General features: G+C 45.8%; 2 protein-coding genes across 2 annotated transcripts in view; one reads left to right on the plus strand and one right to left on the minus strand.

Moving 5' to 3' along the window:
* fezf2 (FEZ family zinc finger 2) overlaps window positions 1–9520 on the plus strand; it is a 13144-nt gene extending 3624 nt beyond the window's left edge. The window contains 1 exon segment of the mRNA XM_070902825.1: window positions 9354–9520. Within this exon segment, the coding sequence (XP_070758926.1) occupies window positions 9354–9520 (167 nt within the window).
* Window positions 9521–9925: 405 nt separating this feature from the next.
* Window positions 9926–13224, minus strand: cep15 (centrosomal protein 15). The gene is made up of 4 exons (XM_070903169.1): window positions 13124–13224; window positions 12414–12537; window positions 11949–12017; window positions 9926–11174 (listed from the first exon to the last, which is right to left on the minus strand). Exons 1-4 carry the CDS (start codon window positions 13174–13176, stop codon window positions 10998–11000), a joined length of 423 nt encoding a protein of 140 aa, XP_070759270.1. The 5' UTR covers window positions 13177–13224; the 3' UTR covers window positions 9926–10997.
* Between the last annotated feature and the right edge of the window lie 8151 nt (window positions 13225–21375).

The raw sequence follows: 21375 nt of genomic DNA on the forward strand, positions 1-21375 counted from the left end.
TAAATAATAGGCTATGGAAATAAAAAAAACAAAACAAACAAACAAACAAACAAACAAAAAAAAAAGAAGAATGTTATGAATCATTGCCATGTTGTGTATTTCACAGAAAAGAAAGTGTTAATGTGAATTAAAAAGTTATAACTTATAATGAAAACTGAATGTTTGAGCCATGTTGTTTCCGGTTTTTCTTTTTCTTTTTGAAAATAAAACTGACAGTTGTGTTGGCTGAAGTTTAGGAACTGATTTTATTTTATTTTTTAAATATATATAGGTGTGCCCCCCCCCACCTCAGTTTTTCGTTTCAGAAACCGCACGGACACATTCGAACACGCCAAAATAAGAGCATAAAACAAAGGAAAGCAAGTTGTGGAGTGAAAGTGAGAGTAAATTACACAATGAAGAGAACGAAGAAATGGAAGAGGAAACACACACAGTGCAACATCCAGTTGGGAATTAGTTTCCGTTTATGAGCTGCTGCGTTTTGTCAATTGTTGTTTTATTTTATATTTATTTTATTTTATTTTATTTTTTTTAGATGTGTTGCTATTTTAATAATCTACCATATGCCAACGTGCCAGATGAGCTCACAGCTTCAAGATGGCAGTTTTGTTTAAATACATTTTTTTTTGTAAAAAAAATATATTAAGGCATACATCGTCACCCATTTGCTGCGGAGGCATGCGTCTATGCGTCTGCCGGCCGTCGCGGGTGTTTTATTGTGAAGTGTTGCCGGAAAGCCACATATAGACTCAGCCGCTGTGTGCTCTGCAGCCACTTCGCCCCGCCATTTATTGACAGACACGATCTTAATAATGCAGCATTTACACTTGACTGCGGCGTAATGGCGCAAATGATCGGAGATAACGTGGGCCCTTGAAAGCGAATTACATTAACCAGCTAAACGCTTTGGGGAGGCTTGATTGGGGGAAGGGGGCGAGGGGTTGGGGGGTGGGGGGTGGGGGGGGGCACTGTCGCATCCGGAGCCGCTCATCAGAACAGGAGATAATGGAGCACTCAGGCCTCAGCTCCTCATCTGGGCCTCCGCGTTAATGGGCCACGAGTTATTCTCCTCACGGCCCCTGGAACAATATTATCCCTGCACACATTCTGTCGAGAGGCAGATCCGTGATCCCAAACGGCGCTCTTTCTATTAACAGCCAATTAGCGCTCAGCCTGGCCCAGCCGGGCCCGGCAGAAACCTGGCCGGGCTAATATTGCCAGATGAACGCCCTGCTCACCTGTTTCATCCGTCTGCACCCGAGACACAGACACACAGACATTCGCAGGAAACTGTAAACTTAATAATAATAATAATAATAATAATAATAATAATAATAACACAGACTACAGGAGTCGTGGACAGCCGGTTCAAATAAAGACAACACGTTGGGGGCTTTAGTTACTGTAAATAGCGTTGGAATTAAAAATGACATCACCAGGAGACAGAAAGCCTCTGATGGAAACCTCCAGGCCCCAAAGGCCGCGAGGCTGTTCAAGTCCACAACTTGGAGATACGAGGTTTCCACTTGATGGAGTGATGGGGAGATCTGAGGCGGGGAGGAGAGGGAAGAAACCTGGGCCATGAAGGCTCAGCCCCCCCCCCCCCCCCCCCAAGTGTCCTGTCTCTGTCTCTCCACTGTCGCTATTGAATGTTTCATATAATAATAATAATAATAAGAAGAAGAATCACGCAGTGCTTCACGCTCTAAGAGCCTTCCCCGCAACTCCATAAGATATGACTGACCCCCCCCGCCCCCTCGAAAAAATGTCAGAATCCGCTTTTTTAAAATCCACATGGGTTTAACTGGGTGTAACTGTACAATGTGCCCCCCCAGTAAGAAAAGACATGACCCTGTACCATCCTCACACATTCCTCTGCAGCAGCTTCCTTTTCTGGGACTCAGATAACAGTATGACACGCAGGTTTTCACTTTCACCCAAAGCACACACACACACACACACACACACACGCACACACACACGCACACACACAAACGCACGCGAAGCCCAGAGCTCGCGGACAACAACGATGCCGGGGCAGTAAACAACCTATAACGGCGGGCGGGCGGGCGGGGGGGCGGGTTGGCCTTTTCCCCGCACCTCTCCAGCATCTGAGCAACCGCGTCTCAGTCCGCAAACCCGCGCGGAGGAGATGACGTGAGGACATCTTTCTTTTTCTTTTTTTTCTTTTTTTTCTTCTTTCTCTCTCCGCTCCCTCCGCCGCCGGGGGATCACCGGGGGATTCAGGCAATTTACGGGCCACAAAGGGGGGCTCGTCTGAGACAGGAAGGGAAGAAAAGGGAGAGGCGGACTTTCTTTTTTTCTTTTTGTGTCCGGCCGATTGAATTGATCGTAAATGGGAGATTAGCGGCGGGCCCGTAAGTGCCCGATCGAGGAGGAGGAAGAAAAAAAAAAAAGTGGGGGGGGGGGGGGGGGGGGGGGGGGACCAATTAAGTCTACCAAATGTTAACTTACATCAGTTTCCCCTCAGTTTAGCCCACATGAAATTCCAATTAAAGCGTCCCCGCACTGGCTGGCTTTTCATTCTTTAGAGGAGGGTGGAGGTGGAGGGGTGGGGGGGGGGGGGGGGTTGGGGGGGGGGGTGACAGTTTGTGTCACCACAGCCAGCAGACAGCGTTTTCCCACAACATCTGATAACATTACCTACAGGCTCCGTGACGGGCCATTTGGATTTGGAGGGCAATGCAAGAGCGTTTAGATAATAACACTAACACCCTGTATCGGATATTGACAGTGCGAGAGCGCGGGAGCGACTGCTCTGACAGCCCGCAGGTCAGCAAAAAAAAAACAACAACAACAACAACAAAAACAACTAAAAGTCACATGACATAAAAAATACTGCTCCGCAAAACGTCATTACAAAATAAACGTCAATAAAATGATAAAGCAAAGCAAAGACAATTAATTAAAAATGATAACAAAAAATAAAAAGTGGTGTTTGGGTATTGGTGAAGGGTAAATGTTTGACATCTGTATATTCATTCCGTGGAAGTCTCTGACGACACTTTTGTTTATTTGGTTGTTTATTTGCCACGTGTGCGTAATCATTCCGAACGTGACGGTGTTCCGAGGATGTCGCCCGGGTGGCATGTGGACCGGACACCCCCAGTGTCCAGAGCGCCGATTCACAAGAATCTCTCCCCGCAAAAAGTTCCAACGCAGCCGGAAAGAACGGCGCGTCTAATTGCTATTTCAGTATGTTGTAAGAATGTTCAGTGATCGTCTCCGTCCTTCTTCCCCGTCGTGCTTAATTGTCGTTCTGCTCGTAATATTGAGATAAAATTCTGCTTAGGAACTTGGAAAGGCTTGGACTGCCACCTCCACCCCCCCCCACACCCCCCACACCCCCCCTTCGGCCCTCGTTAGGGAAGCACTGGCCCTTTGGCACAATGAGCCTCCAGGATTCATTGTACAAGTACTGAGGGGTTAATGAGCAGTGGCTTCTCCCCACTCTCCGGCTCTATCCCGGCTTTAAATGAGGAGGCCGGCCTGAAAGGACGGAGGATGGAGGACGGAACGGGCCACAATGGAATTTGGAAATGTTGAGATGTTATGTTTCAAAACACATATCTGTTACTTCTTTGCGCGTAAAGAGCGCGTCTGACATTATCTTTATTAAGGGGGGGGGGGGGGGGGGGGGTGTGCTGGCATTGACCCTGGCTTAAAAAAAGAAAAGAAAAACATAACCAGAAAGCCTTGAATGCGCTGGGGGGGGGGGGTCCACATTGAGGAATCCTCGGGTGCGATGCATGGAAATGAGCCACTCAAGAAGCGGCCGAACACACAGATTAAAATGGAACAGCCGCGGCATTCACCCGCACCTCATTTAGATTCTTTTACAAAGTCAACCCCCGAGCTTTTTCTCCACCCAAAAAAAAAAATAAAAGACCCTCATCAGAATGTCTTCAAGACAGCGGCGAGCGGCTTGTCCCTGGGATGCGCCTGCCCGCCTCGCCTTGGCATGTCAAGGGCGCAGCAGCGGGCCGGGAGAAGGTGCTTTGTGGCCGGGAGGGGAAGTGTGGTGGTGCTGCTGGGAACGGAGCAGGGAGGGAGCTCTCATCGCTGGTCCGTCGTCGGGCTCCACTCTCTGACCTCCATCCATCTATCCTGCCATCCATCCGCCCATCCCGCCGTCTGTCTGGTCTGTAGTTCCAGGGTGAGGGACTGGGGGGGGGGGGGGGGGGCTCGACTCACTTGAGGGTGATACAGGTTCTGCTCTTTCTAACCAAACTAAAGAGGGCTGTCAACTTTGAAGCCACAACCACCACAAGTATTCAAGTATTAATAAATTCAGTGATCAACTGATAGAAACAGTTGACAGACTGAACAAGAAGACTCAGAAGTTGCAGTGTGACACATTTTTTTTCACCACATTTAAAATGTGGGCCTCTTTCCTAAATACTGTACTTTTAAATTTGGGCTTTTTTTTCTTTTTGTTGCACGTTTATGATATCATTCTATCCCAGCTTGCTGTGCACTTTATCACATTTCATTTTCATTCAGTCACTTTTTTTTTGTGAGAAGTAATTTGTACTTAAAATCACTGACGCTGTGTTTTCTAAAGAATACATATATAAAACATTAATATCGCAGCCTTGGAAATTTCGCAGAACCATATTTGCATATTGAGAGACCCCCCCCCCCCCCCCCCCCCACACACACAGGTGGTTGAGGGGAATTCTGGTTCTATCAAATAAAACGCCTCTGCAGATTTACACCGAGAAGGCCCCAATGGCTAATCTGCAAACTGAACTAACGTCACTGTCAGTAGCTTTTAGCAGTGGAGCTCCTCACTGCTGACTGTTTGGTTTAAAGCTTGTCAAAAGACCTCAACATCCGCAGGAAACAATCATGATGTGATAACTCTGTTGCCAAATTGTTGGCTACTGAGCTATTAACCTTATGCACAGTGCTTGTATAGGCCCAGTTTGATACTTAAAGGTCCCATATTGCAGGAAGTGACATGTCCATGTCTTGTTGGATCATGAAGCAGCTCTTGGTGCTGTATAAATACTGGGAACGTATCAAAACGCTCAGTCCACGGAGAAATGAAGCACTGCCCGTATTCAGACACTGCGCCTTTTAAAACGAGCCGTCGGGACTTCCGTTAGGTTGTGGTGTCACAACTATTACAGCCACGCCCCCCCCCCAGCAGGTCATCTGCTCCAGGCACAGCACCGCCCACCAAGTACAGGGACGCCCCTCATCCACCCGCTCAGACTGGCTTAAGTTATTGGAGCGCTCTGCTCAGGAACTACTCTTCAGGTTGTTGGAGGTTGTTCAGCTTGTCTGAAACGGCTTGTTTCAGACAGAGGGGGGGGGGGGGTTGAGGGGCTGCAGAAAGGGCCAGGAGGAGATACATCAGGACTTTTATGAACCGTAAATCATGCAGCGCTGATCTAGTGGAGTCCCAGAATAAAAACATAGAGCTGAAATGAGCGTAACACGGCACCTTTAATTGAACATTAACAGGATGAAGCAGCAGCAGCAGCAGACTGAAGACAGCTGGAATCAGCGCTGAATGTATGAACAGAACCGAACAAAGCAATTCAAACCAACAGGGAGTCGTGATCCTCACCTCTAGTTCGGGCCCTGTGTTGGAGAAACCCTGATCCAATGGGACCTTTATCAGGCCGTAGAGATGATGATGAGGAGGAGGAGGAGGGCTTGCTTTCAGTGTGAACGCAGAACTTCAGTAGAAAATTCAGGCTCAGCTGCCGTGTGCCGTGGCACAAACGTGGCCTCCGACGGGCCGAGTCCCAGAGAATAATGTGTATTAGATATGCAATCACATTCACCACGCGAGAGACGCTGGCCGGGGCAGCCATTTTGGGACTGGGAGGCAATATTGGGTGCACTGGATGCTATACCAAAACCATTAAGTCTTTTTTTCGGTCTGCTATGAGACACCACAACAATATCAACCACTAAAACTCGCTAAAAACCAACTCTGCTGTGTAAAAAAAAAAAAAACACACACACACACACACACACATAACACAGTCTATTCAAATGTGCATCTCTTTGTCCAGCTAATTGCAAGCAAATTAATTTGATCCTCTCCTGCTGCACACCAGCGGGCCATTTTCTCCATCACGCTCTGGCCGCGCTCAGCCCTCGTCCTAGCGGCATTAAAGCCGGGTGCCATTGTCCGGGAGGATCAGTTGATTTGGGGATGTCCGGTGCCACGGCTAATCCTTTTGACCTGACCCCGGGCCCCGCTGGGAAACAGCCTCTCCTCCTTCACACTTACGGGGCCACCGTGTTAATGGTGAACCACTCTGTAGCTTACACAATTAAAAGACCCCCCCCACCCCCCAACCCTCCACCCCCAGACTGAATGAAACTACATGATGCTAGACAACAATATAACTCATTTGTTAAACTCAAAGACAATTGAACCTGTGGGCTTGCGGCTCTAAGGTTCAATCCGAGCGTATAGTTTTGAGCCTTTGTAGACATATTTAACATCTTTAACAGGGATCAACAGCTCAGTCTCATCTCTTAATAAATGTGCCACTCTGGCCACCACCTCTCAGCGGCCCCGTATAGCCCAGGGATTAACCGTCTTCGTGAGACTGCTTATCCGGGATCACTGATGCTGGGTTCAGCTTAGCCAGCCCGACTGAGATGAACTCAGTGAGTGAGAAGGAATACTGTAGATCCATCACTTTCACCCTTGAACAAGACAGAATTGCACCACTAACGTCAAGAAACATACGTTCATTTTTCTTTTTCCTTTGTTATCTAATATAATTGTCTTGTGGCCTTGGAACTGTGTGGAAGCACACTGGCAGCACCTGAAAACCAGAGCCAGGTCCCTTGTGTGCGTCCACGTAGTCAAACTGATTCTGATATTCCTGATTAATTCCATTGCTGTCGTTTATATTTGATATTATAAAGAGTGCAGTCTAGACCTGCTCTTTATGTAAAGTGTCATGAGATGACTTTTGTTGTGACTTGGCGCCGTGTAAATAAAGTTGAATTGTTTTGCAAAAATAAGAGGACAGCTGTGGCCACATCACATGAGACCAGATCTGCAGTCTGCTTTTCTTGAGCAGTTCATCTGTCGCTTTTTAATCATTTCCACGATAAAAACACCATAAATCACGACAAATGACCTCCTCAAGTTCCCACAGAACAAACAGACGTCTTCAAAACTTCAAGCTTGTTTAGTTTGAATAATGTAAAAAAAGAAAAAATAAATAAAATAAAAAGCTGTAAATCCCCACATTTGAGAAGCTTGTTTTCTCATATAAATTATGGATTATTCTTTCTGTCCATCAACTCCCTGAACAAAACAAAACAAACAAAAACATACACAATAGACCCACAGCGTTGCTTTAGCTGCTGAAGTGGATGATTCCACATAACTCCATATCATTTTTGTTTTTTATGTTCAATGCCAAGAGTTAAAAATGTTTCCAGTGAGGGGCAACTATGGCATGGGATGTGTGGTGGTTGTCAAGCAGTAATTTGCAGGTCTGTGAGAGGACAAATAAAACAGGTAACTGGTCAAGCAAGCTCCGCTTTACTGTTTCAAACTGTTAATATGAGAATATACACTTATATATATATATATATATATATATATATATGCTTAGGGCCCAAACTGTATGTTCTTTAATTCATCGTGGGAAAGAAAGTGAGTGTGATTTGTTGTGTGAGAAGACCCTAAAAGTTTTTTTTTTCTTTCTTTTTACAGTGAACTGCAGCAGAATAAAAAAACAAAAAAAAAAAAAACCAGAGAGTGATTGTAGCCCGTGTGGTTTCTCTTAATTTAAGTGTTTGCTTTGACTGGTGTGTGTGTGTGTGTGTGTGTGTGTGTGTGTGGTAGTAAACTGATTAGGGCGTGACGAAGGACTTCATTAAGAATCAAAGGCAACACGCTGGTGCCCGTGTGCGGGATCCGTGCCAGGCCGAAATCAATATCAACAAAAGGCGCAAAACAAACACAAAATTCATACGTGTCCTTTCAGCTGCCCGCTTAATCCAGCAGTCGATGTGAATAGCGCCGCGCATTCGGGACTTAAACCGGCAGAAAGACGTCAGCGGAGGCACAATCGATGCGGTGACCGGCGTGGAATTCAGCAAGCACAGCCCCCCCCCCTCCGGGCTCCTCTAAGAGCCGCAACGCACCTCGAGTGTATTGAAGTCCGGCCGGGGAAGATTTTTCACATTAGCTCCAGAAAGAGAAAGCATGGGCTCTGCTTAAGTGCACAAAAATGTATTTCTCTTTGCTGTTGGAGGGAGCTGGAGCGGAGAGGCGTGGGGGAAGTTACTGGGGGGGGGGGGGGGGGTGTTAAAAGAGGAAATGTTGCACTTGGTCGCACCTGCGCAATCGGCGTGGGGCCCGGGGCCACGCTGACCTCAGGGGCCAGTGTTGCTTCCTTCTGTTTAACGTGAGACAACGCGACGACGGCCGGGGCCCATGCGTCAAGGAGAGGAGGAGGAGGAGGAGGGGGGGCTGGCGGCCGGGGGGCTCTTAAGTGGAGGTGACCGCCACGCCATGTAAAAGGAGGAGCCCGGGACTTGGGGGGTGGGGGGTCAGAGGGAAGGCCTCAAACAAACAGCGGCCACCAGGCAAATCTGAGTCCTGAAGCCGGGAGAGGAAAAAGGGAAACGAAACGGAACACTTCAAAGGCAAAAACGGCGACGCCATTTGCAATTTAAATTGCATCGGCAGTTGATACAAATCTGTGATCTCTCCAAGAGCTCGAGATCCAAACAAATGCAACAGACTCTTAGTGTGAAATAACAGGCTGCAAAAAAAAACACAAAAAAAAAACAACGCAGCACGCCAAAATACACCCCCCCCCCCCCCTTCACTTGCCCCTGCTACACCCGCAGCATATCACTGAATGAAATGCAGCATGCAATTACCCATTATCCAATCAGCTGGAGTCGACACTTAACCATTTGCGCGGCTCCGGCTCGGCCAATTATCGGTCAGTGGGCTCTCAATGGCCCAGAACGCCTTGCGTAATTGGCACGGCTGTGGATTCGTGCCACGCCACCGGAGACGGGGGGGGGGGGGGGGGGGGGGGGGTCTGGAGGAGTTGTCTGAGGGTGTCGTTGTTTGTCGTCCGGTGGCTGGCAGGGCCGCGGGGCCTCGGTCTATTAGAATAGCCATTTAGAAGGGCTCCAGATCGTGCTCTTCAAAACCCTTTTAGATAATTTGCTACATTGCATCTTCATCACCCTCCCACCAACCGATCCTGTCATCCACGATTGGGCACACGGCCCCAACGCCTCCCCCACCCCTACCTTGCTCGAGTCCTGGCCTTGACCTCACAGCACTTGCCCCCTACACTGCCCCTTCGCTAAATCAGCACCCCCACCACCCAGCCCCTATCAGTCCAGGCCGGTCCAGTCAGTCAAGGCAGTGGTGGCCGGTGGCTGGCTGACCCCCCTGAGGGCCTGCAGCACTGGGGCCCCAGCTGAGGAGCCGGGGCAGCTGCCAACCACCGGCCGCTTCAACCCCCGGCCGTCCGGATGATTGCGTTTGTCAAGCCGCCACTCCGCGTCAGCCCAGCGCAGGACTGATCACAGACAATTAGGGGTTAAAGAGAGGGAGGGGATGGGAGGGAGGGGTATACAGAGAGGAGGTAAAAGTGAGCTGGTGGCGGGGTCCTTGTCCACCCCAGCAGTGAAGAAGCAGGTGCCATGTTTTTTTTTATTGTATCTAGATCTGTTGGACAAACATCTGGTGTTGCTGCAGCAACCCCCCCCCCAATACAGCCACACACAACTTCCGTTCCATCGGCCGGATGAGATGCGTGGGACGCGTTGCTGCTGTCGTGACCCCCTGCGACCCCATGAAAGGAAGCAGCCGTAGCGCATGGGCTCAAATGGCAGCTGACAAAGCCAAGGCCTTCCAAAACCACTTCAGGGTGCAGCTCACACAGCTGGAGGGCCACGGGTCCATAAGGATTTTGATCTTCATACCGATGTAATTAAGATATATATATATATATATACACAAAAATTTTATTTCAACAAAATTTTGCAAACAACAGTACAAGAACTTTGCCCCAACAAATTTACAAAAATAATATAAAAAAATTCAGTAGACTCAAAATCCAACTCAGTCTTTCAGTAGAATCATATCATGATATGATCATATTAAGTATCTGATTGCACTGCTTTAAATATCAGTTTATTTTGCAGATATCTCGCCATATCTCTCTCTCTCTCTCTATATATATATATATACATATATATATATTTATCAGAAAATATCTTCATAATTCATAATAATGATTTCAAGCGTATTTCCTCGGTGCTGAGTTCCACTACTTCACACAGTTCTTGGGGGCTGTTATGGACGCAACTGGCAGATAATTAGAACGTAATGGAGGTTCCACACACACAGTTCTGTTTGAGTAGCCGGGCCGCCGACATCTCATCTCAATTCAGTGATTCAAATACGCCATCATGAATAATAATAATAAAAATCTAGCAGAGTTGTGTGTGGACAGAGGGTGAGTCGGTAGTTAAAATATCTTTATTTAGAAGGAGGGCAAAGCAGTAACTTGAACTGAACACAGATGATGCCGGTTATAATGAGAGAGACTCGGTGGACCTTTCCTAAACCAGAAGTTCTTTTTCTTTGAAACTGGCTCCCTCTAGTGGTTTTGACACAACACTGACAAATTAGTCTCGCATATCCAGACCAGATCTCCACACTCCAAAAAAGGTCTGGCTGAACCCATAATATTCTGGCATGGGGGAGGGGAGCTCTGGCTTGTTTGTATTTCTTTAAACTTAGAAAACACTTCAATCTACTCAGGAACTCAGTAAAATAATACTTTTGGCTGTAAAAATATTCGATCAGGTTAGAGTTTGTTTAAATGTTGGTATCACTGAATCAGTTTCCATCCCTGAAAGAAAACACCTGTTCACCAAAGCCTCCGACCCTTGGTCTGAATTTGAATCACAAGGCCTGCGACCATCAGAGACATCTTTCAGGCTACCTATCGAGCAGTCCTGGGTTTTGGGTGAGGAGGCAGGCCCCGGTCTTTAGCTGCGCCGCTTTTCCGTTTGGCTCTGCTGGGTGGCTGTCCTAGACCATCAGTAGGGTGCGGGCCCTTACCCAGGAGGAAGTGCTCCCAGGCTGGGAGAGACTCTTCCACAGACGCCCAGTACCTCGTCTAGAAGAGAGAAACACTATAAGCCTTCCTGTTAGGTCACATCTGATTCCATCATGAAGGTTATTCAGTCAGGTCTGAATGGAGAGCTGGACGAGAAGAGAGGATACCTGTTTTCAGATATCTACAGAGAGGAATGGTACACTCAAGTGTCATCCTCTCCAATAGGAAACAACTTACCTATATGTGAGTTAGCAGGACTAATTTACAATTTACAATTTTAATGCCCTAGGCTACAAAACATGTTCATTTTCAGGCCTCCCACATTCACTTACTGTTTGCCTGCATTTGATTTTCTATCAGTGTGAATCGAAAGCTGTTTGACAGCAGACCCTTCAAAACAATCTGAGCTTTCAACTGCATTATCCCAGGACGGTAATGTTAACTTTGACCAAGTGAAATTGAAAGAATCTGCCTCAAAAGGTGGGGGATAGTACAGATAAAAATCTAAAACAAATTGCTTTGGAAAATAGTCATGATTTGTATTTTGTAAGTGAGATTAATTACCGCCACGAGTGCAAAAAATGGATGAATCAAATGACCAACCTCGAAGTGAATAACCGCATTTCAGAGGGCAGTCCTAACAAGGCGAGCCACATTTAGAACCTTCTCCTTCCTCCTCGTGTGAAATTCTTCGCTTTTTTTGAACGACGAGGAGCTACAGCGTCAGCTACAGGTTTACGGATTAGCAACAAATAAAAAAAATAATAAAGACCTGAAATATGAGCTTGTGGCGCAAGACCCTGTCAGAAACGCCATACCGCTGTAACCTGTTACCTCCTGAGCCAGGAGACTTGGGCGTGGCGGCTGTCTTCGCCTGAGACGATCCTCTATCTTCCGTAAATCCTGCAGCAACAGAGAGAAGACAGAGCCACCCACACACTCTTTCCACTCCTTGTGCAAATCTTGGCCCCTACAATTAAGTCAGCTAACCTCAATGTTTGTCTAAATGCGAAAATTATCTTTGAATGTCTTGATTTGTCTGAAAAAATGGAGAAAGTAGCGGGACACAGAGAATGGTTGTCATTTCCACTTAATACTTGACTTAAGTGACAATTAAGTGATTATCAAAATTGCTGTTGATTAATTCTCAATCAACAGGGGAGTCAAGGGGGTGTCAATCAAGCGCAGCCTGTGCACGCCCACACAATCCTGAGGAGAGCTAGAATCAACTATAGTGAAAACAGCCTGGGGGGGGGGGTGTTCAGTACAGTTCAGGCATGTGTGGCCCTTCCAAGCTACCTGCAGCATGGCGGTGTTCCTGCGGCGGGCGGCCTCCGTCTCCTTCGCCCGCTGCGTCCTGCGGATCTCCAGCTGCTCTCTGCGGTTCTCCATCTGCTCCAGCAGCTCTGCCCTCCTTCCCAAACTGACAGTCACACACACACAGGAGAAGGCAACTGTGTCAGAAGGACAGAGCCCCCCCCCCCCCCCCATATGGAGACTAGTCCAGTTCGCTTTTTATGTACAAAATCAAATGACAGTCAAATCCAACATTCATGTCAGAAAACAGAAATTATTATTCTTATTTGAAATTCAAGTATTCAAGTGCACAAAAGTTTTTGCGCCTGTCCCTTTAGGGCCCCCGTACCCTGCGTCAGTCTATGCTCACGTTACTTATTCAACAAACCTGTATAAGCTCGATTAATCAGGTCTTAATTGCGTTGTTATTTCGCAACGTAACTGAAGTGCTAGAATACAGGCGTTTCCCTCCGAAACCTGCTACGCATTTTTTTTTATTGTTGTTGTTGTTGTTGTTGTTGCACGCGAGCGTCTACTAAAATGAATAACAAAGCGAGGCCATTATTCGCTTCGACTCATTGGTAAAAGTGTACTTTAGTCTTCATTCTAGCTAACTGCGTGGACTGGACGGCCGTAACGTAGCTCTTCACGACGGGAGGAGTCACATATCAAACTGGGTCAACACTGGCTCATATCAATGATGGCGCACTCACATTTCCTCGTGTTTCTCTATTAATTTCACTTCTTCTGGCAAAGAAGCAGACATTGCTCGCAGCGGTCCCGTCCCGCGACCCTCCTGAGTGCGGCTAGCAGCAAGCTAACCACAGTTCGACGTAACACCACCGGAAAAGAAGCGACGTGTGCTTCAAAATAAAAGCGCCATTTGTTTCTGGGGAGACAATCGCGTCATCCCATTGTTTTTAACTTCCCTGGAAAAAGTTGTTCACATCATACTAAAATAACGTATATTATATTAAAACAACGTTACAACTGAGGAGTTATCACTCTGTATTGAAATTCCAAACTTTCTGTTAAACTATCTGAACAAATAATGTGTTGGAGTATTATTTTGAAACGTCTGTTCGGAAGTTCACTAGACGGCTTATCTTTCTGAGGCATTCGGTAACCATAGCAATCAAGACACCAGGCACCTGCTGCCCCCTGCTGGTTCTATTTCAGAAAGCACTTCATTGAGAAGCAAATGGCTTCTCCGTTGTGTTTAATTGAATGTGCTCTTTGTATCTGCTTTACACAGTGAAGTCGACGTTGTTCTCAGTGAGTGGCTTACGCTGTATGGAGTCAACATAGGTGTTATCCTTCTTAACGTTCTCCAAGGCTGTAGTGGTAAAACTATAAATGTCTGCGGCAGCTCTCTCACAATGTTATATATATAAAAAATATAAAAATAAACCATAAACTTAAGTTGCCCATAGTGAGATAACTTCTGTTATGATTTATGTCAACTGTCAAAAAACTATTTAACACTAAAAGATCCATTTCTAATATGCTACCAATGGAAGAGATGGAGGACAAAATCCACAGTCCTCTTTCTGTGGAAAAATCTGCATTCCAAAGTTTACCTGAAGCCAATATCAGGCTACAGCTGACGAATCAAGTGAGTATCTTCTAAAATGAGTCTTTTTAGTATAACATTTCAAGTATCTAAGTATAAGCAGCTTTTACTGCATGCACTAGATCCATCAGAAACTTGATATTGTCCGCATTCCGACCTGATGCACTCTTATCACTTCAGGAACACTTCTATGACATTCAAAGCAACAAAAGGCTTTCTTGAGTGGCATGTCCAGACTGTGAGGAATGGAGGTCCCCCGTCATCAAGAACATTCGGTTCCCTCGATGACCGGCAAACGGGAGGTGAATGTACGGAGGCCTTGTCTCTTCTTCGCCATTTCCTCGTTTCTTGGGCGCTAAGGGATGCCCGAATGTCATATGGGTGTGACTCACAGTTTTATGTCGTGTCAGAGAGGTTTCAGCTTTGGCTAAATGGTATCTACTGCACATGGGATTGCTCTGTGCTTTTATGTACATGTTTGTGCACTTTGATTTCAGGTTTAAAGTCAACAGTCAACCTCATAACACAATTCTGCATTCCATTAGCTTGGAAGGGCCACGACATTTTCTCCACTTTTGACCACATAATTGGAACTTATATCAGCTTGTTTTGAACGTGAATGTTTGCTGAATTTTTACCGACAGCACTTTATTCAGAAAGTATCCACGCGGCATGGATTTTTGAACACACTGTATGGGTTTGTTCCATAAAAGCGATACACTGGTTGTAATCAGTATGGTGTTTTTATAGTCATTTTTAACCAGTTTTGAAATTTGAGCTCCGTAAGTGTTAAATGACACGTGCTGCGAAAGAGTTCATATTTGAATTAACTCCAGGTGAGAGTTGCTTTTACTCTACCTGGGATTAATGTTTTAACTCCCACAAGAGTTCTCCTGAAATGAGCTCAAAGGTCAACTCCACGAAAAGAGCTACTTTAACTCCGCGCTAGGGTCTACTTGATGGTCACGCACGTATACAAATGTAGTTGATTTCAACTCACAGAGAGTTTATTCCAAAGGCCAGAATTTGCCGTGTGGACTTTCTGTTGGACCCTGTGTTTTAGTGGCTGCTGGTCGTTTGTTGACGTTAGAGGACTCCATTTCTAACCTTCAAACCGGTTGGCGTTGTTGGGGAGCTGAACAGGGAGCTGAACAGAGGCCCAGGCCACCCAGCTCTGTGCTGATGACCTGCCATATGTCAGCTTTTCTTGTGATATCTCTGTAGGAGTTCAACCTCTGATCATATAATTCTGGGTCCTGTTGCACCAAAATGATTAGCTTGTTTCTCGTCTAAATCAGTGGCTCCCAACCTTTTTAGCACGTGACCCTTTAAACAATGCAGTGTCTGCTTGGGACCCCTCAACACAAGTTGCATTTATGTAGGCTACTGGTTGTCACTAACTGAACCGGACCACATTTTGTGGGCTATTTTGGCTGATTTTCTCATAATATACAACATTAAAACATGTTTACCATGCCAATTTTTTTTCAGCACATCACCTATATGACCTAACAACAGAAATTGGATTTGAAAAATTATGTTTTTTTTATGCTGTGAAAACCACAAAAATGCTCAACGAAGCATTTTAAAGGTTGCAAATGCAAACACAGGTTGCAAACAACAACAAGTGCAGGGAAGAAGGTATGATACCAGCGAGCAGTTCTGCGGTGGGTGGGGTAATATTGGATGAGCTGGTCTGATGGATCAACCCCACCTACCTACACTTCATGCTGGCCAAGTCAAGGAAGGGTTTGGGACTGGTGCAGAAATTGTCCAGCCCCAAGATATAATGAGCTGAATGAGGTTCATGACAGCATCACAGGACAGTCCATGCATACTGGGTCACGTACGCATTGAAATTGTTGGTGTAGCCGATGCTTGACTCAGCCAGCATGAAAAGCTTGATCCCTTGACTGTGGAGATCTTATGATACTGTGGCATTCTCTTCTTCTTGTCGTTTTATCCTGTGGGCGACTGAGGTGGATGTTGCACAGTAACACCCTGAATCGGTCTCTAGTCACGAGAGTGGCTCGAAACGGCACAGGCAAGATGTGGTTGTGTTTCCAGTAGTCTTGCAGGCTTGGTTGCTTGTTTGTGTTTTTGCAGAGTCGTCGGCATGGTATCCATGGAGAAATACAACTGGAAGAGACACGTTGGTGAGGGTGTTGAATGGTTTGTGGGGGCAGGGTCAGGATCATTTTGTGTTTTCCAGGGCTAAGAGCTGTGGTGTGGCTGTGCTGACTGAGCTTGTGGAGATGTTGACCTGGTGGGATCCCCCTCCGTGCGCCCGTTGTTGGGGTTGCAGATGGTCCAGGCGGCTCATCATGTTTTTACATGGCAATAACATATGTAAAAAAAAATTCAATGTTATTCAAGATTCAAGATATTTATTGTAATATGCACAACAACTACAGTGAAGCAGTTGCTGGTAAGTATATACTGCACACACACACATATTATATATATATATATATATATATATATATATATATATATATGAGTTAGACTTGTGTACAGTGGTAATATGCATCAGGTGCAGTAATCAGGGTGCAAAATGTACTTTTTTTGTCCACTTGCCAAATGGCTAGTGAATGTTCAAATTTTACCAGCCACTCAATAGACCGCCATTGTTTTTTTGGCAGGTGAGTGAAGCAAATCTACCAGCCACTTACTTACTTTACCAGCATTTGGCGGGTGGCCAGTGCTTATTTTGTGCCCTAGCAGGAATGTAGTAAAAAGAGAGTTTGCAACATTTTCCAAGACAGTACTAAACAAAACAAAACTGATAAATGTAAATGTGAAGTTTGTCTCTCGCCATCAGTAACAAAAGACGGGTCGTCGGTTTCATCATCGCCAACTTCACTCTCTCCGATTCCGACGATGAACTGCAAACGGTGTCTTCAAGCCGAAAGAACAAGTCGCATGGCATGCTCTACGTTTAGTCTTCGCTTAATTTTTTTTCTCCCACAAACATTCCTCTCTCAAAATCTCTCTGCCCGCCCCATCCCATTTTGCACCCTTTTACGCATGCGCAAAATATAATTTTTATATCAAATGTATATTGTCCTGTCTCCGTTTTTACTTGGTCTGTCAACATCAAACAAAAACTAGCATGGTTTGAAGCCAGCACTTTCAACAGAAGTTGACAGTTTTTACGCTGTGACGTCTTGAACCCGTCAGGTGATTTGATCATGCCGACGTGACTGCCGACCTTGGAAGGTATTAAGATTACAGGAATGTCTGATAATTGAGTGTCATTTGGTGTGGCAGATAAATGTCCTGACTTCTTAATCATCTAGTGACCCCTCAGGTTTAGCTTGCGACCGTTTGTGGGGGTCCCGACGCCCAGGTTGGGAACCACTGGTCAAGATCGCCCATGTTTTCTCCTTGTGTGAGGGAGCTACGTAACATCCGGCTGTGGATTCCGTCGTGGGGGATGGCAAAAAGTTAAAATATTTAACGGCTTAACTGGATGCATCCAGTTTAAGAATAGACCTGATTTTCTTCTGGGTAAGAATTAGTGGTCTGTACACGTTTCATAATTGTCATATATATATGGTCATCTGCTCCAGGCACTGCACTGCTGCTACTGTAGCTGTCATCATATGCCGTCAGGTCACCAAGAGGATGGCGCGGTGCAGCCTCTGATGTGCTGGGTTGCAGGGGAGGCAGGTATCATGCAGAGGCTGGAAACATCCCATTACTAAAGTATTCATGTTTTTAACACCATGGAAACATTTTGGAGCGTAAGCATATTCTTTTCAGGAGTTGGTGGACCAAACCAGAGCTTAAACCCCAGTAAATACTGGACGTTCAACAGCAACAACAGTAACGGAGCCTGCAGAAAAAAACTACAATACACCAAAAAAAAAAAGCACAAATATGATCATACAAATGATTTCAAAAAATTACATCAAAACCCATATTTTATTTTATGTATAGCAATACCATTTACATATTAAATAACACTATAATAGAATGCTTTGAATATACCTTTCAACGAAACAAAAAAGAAATCCATCTTTTTGTCTTATGTCATGTTACAAAAGAAGACGGAACAGCCACCTTTCCAAAATGGGTCAATGGAGAGGAAATTATCCAGTGACTTACAAAGAGAGCTATTCCGGCCTCCAGAGGATGAAAACCAGAAGCCAAAAACAAACAAACAAAAAAAACAACTAAAGAAAGAGGGGATAACATTGTAATATCGCAATCCCTGCCTGAATGTTAATGGAGGGGCGTGAAGCTGGAAACTGGAATGTGGGGATGGCCAGGCTGCCACACATACAAGCAGCCGCGCCGCGAGTGACTTCAAACGAGAGAGAACGGATTGAAAACATTTGGGATTATAGGCCAGACAACCTGTGTCAGATTTGAAGCACTGTGAGAGATGTGCGGCACACGTAAGGTTCAAACAACTGAATCTGGGTTACAAAATCGTCTCAGGACAAATGACGGGAATTTCAAAATCTGACGGAGCCTTTCCCCTGACATAGTCGATATACATACACAGTTTCCGGACAAGCGCTGGGTTACAGAGGCAGCAAAATATATGTACATTTCGTATATCGACAGTACAGCTGCGTGTGCGCTTCGAAGGCAACACAAAACACTTTTCATTCTGAGCGATCACAATGATCCGAATCGCTCGGAACGGGGCCAAGGGAAAAACGGTGGAGTGACCGTCTCAAGGGCCCAGTCACGCCAGCACTTCTAACGGCAAAAATTTCAGAAATCGGTTCATCTCGCTCCATCGGTACATTCGAAATCCAAGCCGTTCAGCAGCCGCATGCTTTAGCCTTGCCAGTGCTAAACTTTGAGGGATTGGAGATCCAGAGAGTTTCGAAACGGAGGCAGCTATCACATCAGCGACGACACACCAAACAATTTGATATCACCACGCTCTGTCGGAGAACGAACGGCTCCACCCAAAGAGATGCAGCACAATCTGCAATCGTCAGTCACGATGCACATGTAGATAGTGTTAGTTCGTATTTCCTTGAGTGAACCGTTTTTTTTAAGATACTGTCCTGTTAGCAACTGGTGAGCCAACTAGTATGGCAAGCTAACGTGGGCCGACGAGCACCGGCGCGTTATCGGCGAGCAAGCTCATGTTGAGAGTTAGCTCAGCAGCAGTGGTGGCTGACCAGTTTTTTTTTTTCGAGGACGCACAAATGAATGTTGCTGTGTCACTTTCCAGTGTGACCCGGCACTTAGGCGAAGTGTGTATTTCACCAAACAAAAAAAAAAAAGAGAAAAGAAATGAAAGAAATGTTCCAGAAACAGCAAATGTTTTGTAGATGTCCCCTTAAAAGTAAGAGATTTTAGATTCATCTGCCCCCCCCCCCCCCCCTTCCATTTCAAAAGGAGATAAGACTGCAAAAGAATGCTTTTCGCATTGATGCGTCTCTTTATCCCAAATGATGGTGTGTTATAACGAGAACTGCAGGTAAGGACTCTGATGCTGAAGTTAAAGCGAACAGATACTGAACTGAGACTTTGAAGCAAACTTCCATGAGGAAGGAAACACTGATACCAATACAGATATAGTGTGACGGGAAGAGGAGGGGTGGGGCAGGGGTGGGTGGGGGAGATTTTCTTTTCTGCACAGGAAGGATTCAAGTCTTTGGTAAAAGTTTTTTTTTTTAAAAAAAGAAAAAAAAAATCTAAATACATTTGTCCCCCTCGCATTCAACACATCATCATGTTTTGTGCTGCGTGGAAAAAAAAACAAAAAAACAAAAAACGCTTTCACATTTTCCATCCAAAAATGCAAAACCACAAGTGTTCATTTCACGCCATCGATCACAGAGGTACAGAATATCATCAAAACCAGCGGCTAAATTAGAACATCCTCATGTCACAGAAATGTGTAAGTGTGGAAACGTCTGTGTGTGTGTGTGTATGTGTGTGTGTGTGTGTGTGTGTGTGTGTTTGAGGGATCACTGCAGCTAAAGCAGGAAACATTTCAGACTCTTGGCTTGTAGGCCACAAAACCGCGAAAAAATACATCTCTGGAGAAAAGGGAGTGAGGAACGGAGACTATGTACACAAGGCCTTGGGAGGTTGGAGTGGGCGATCACACCTCTGTCAGCGAGCACGGATCTCGAACGGGCCCCCACCTGTTTTGTCTTCTCCAAAATGACCTTTTTTTGCCAGTCATCACTGCAGTAATACCCGGTGGACAAAGAGAGCGCCTACTTTCTAATTTGCATGCCTCTCGGGTCTGCGCACTACGGCAGCTCAGTCAGATCTGGCCAAAGCAACACCTGTGTGAGGTAAGACAGCTCTGTTTCTTTGTGTGTGTGCGTGTGTGTGTGTGTATGGCAGGTTTAATGAGAAGAGCGACAGTTTCTCAATGAGCGGTGTGTAACTAGGCGACGGCTGCGGTTTTTATTGTCGACAAATCCAACGCATCCAAAGAAAAGACCAAAAAAAAACGGACAATGAATTGACTACTGCTAATCGACAAAGCCTGATATATCTCAGTGTCTCAGGTCCATGTGGTTTGAGTAAGAAAGGGAAGCGAAATGTGCTGAGAGCAAAAACCACCTCCAAGACAATAACGTATCGCGAATGGACGGTAAAACATTCTTGCACAAGCACAACCTGGACGTTGAATATTGAGTGTTTCCCCACTTTTGTTAACTTGAGGTGGGCGCATTAGCATTAGCATTGATTCTGGCACATTATGACAACGACTGGGACTGTCTTACGAAAGCGCTGCCTCGCCTTTGAGCATCCACTCTCGTCCGCCACACTGTAAACACCGTACACGGGAGTCGGCGCAGGCGGCGAAGGTTTCGGTGAAGTCTGGAATCCACGAGCGGAATCAAAGAGCGTGTTTGACAAACTCTAGCTCTTCGTACCCAAACCCCCGCAGAGGTGGCAGACTGATGGAAAATTCAGCAGCTTGTTGTGATTCATCAAACATAGATGTGGTAGTCAAAGCGCTGGCTACAGGCTTCGTCTTATGGGAAATGCATTCCTCCATTCTCACACCACATACAGTTATCAAAGATGCACTACATATCACTTTAAAGCACTAGAAGACTTTTTTTTTTGCAGTTTTTACTCTGTCCAGATGACATAAGCGCAAAAAAAACCCCCCCACCGTGGTGAGACTAGTCGAACTAGACTTAACACTGAGAACCCAAAAGACTGTTTAAGACCCTGTTTCAGATTTCTACAACCAAAGCCACTTGTTGCATAGAGCTTGTTTTTGAGTCCGGCTGTTCCCCTGCAGAGCAATCCCACTTCGACCCTGTAGCAACACACACACACACACACACACACACACACACATACAGGTGCGTGTGAGTCAATGAGGGCTCCTCTGTGTTCTTAATCCGTGCTTGTCTGTCAGGATGAGAAAAAAAAAAACTTTAAAAA

Source organism: Enoplosus armatus, chromosome 3 (genome assembly GCF_043641665.1).
Source record: "Enoplosus armatus isolate fEnoArm2 chromosome 3, fEnoArm2.hap1, whole genome shotgun sequence".
Taxonomy (NCBI): domain Eukaryota; kingdom Metazoa; phylum Chordata; class Actinopteri; order Centrarchiformes; family Enoplosidae; genus Enoplosus; species Enoplosus armatus.

Coding starts and splice junctions, on each gene's coding strand:
- cep15 (XM_070903169.1), bottom strand. CDS start 13,176: ATGTCTGCTTCTTTGCCAGAAGAAGTGAAATTAATAGAGAAACACGAG. Junction 12,538..13,123: donor ATAGAGAAACACGAGGAAAT/GTGAGTGCGCCA, acceptor TGTGACTGTCAG/TTTGGGAAGGAGGGCAGAGC. Junction 11,175..11,948: donor CAAGTCTCCTGGCTCAGGAG/GTAACAGGTTAC, acceptor TCTCTCTTCTAG/ACGAGGTACTGGGCGTCTGT.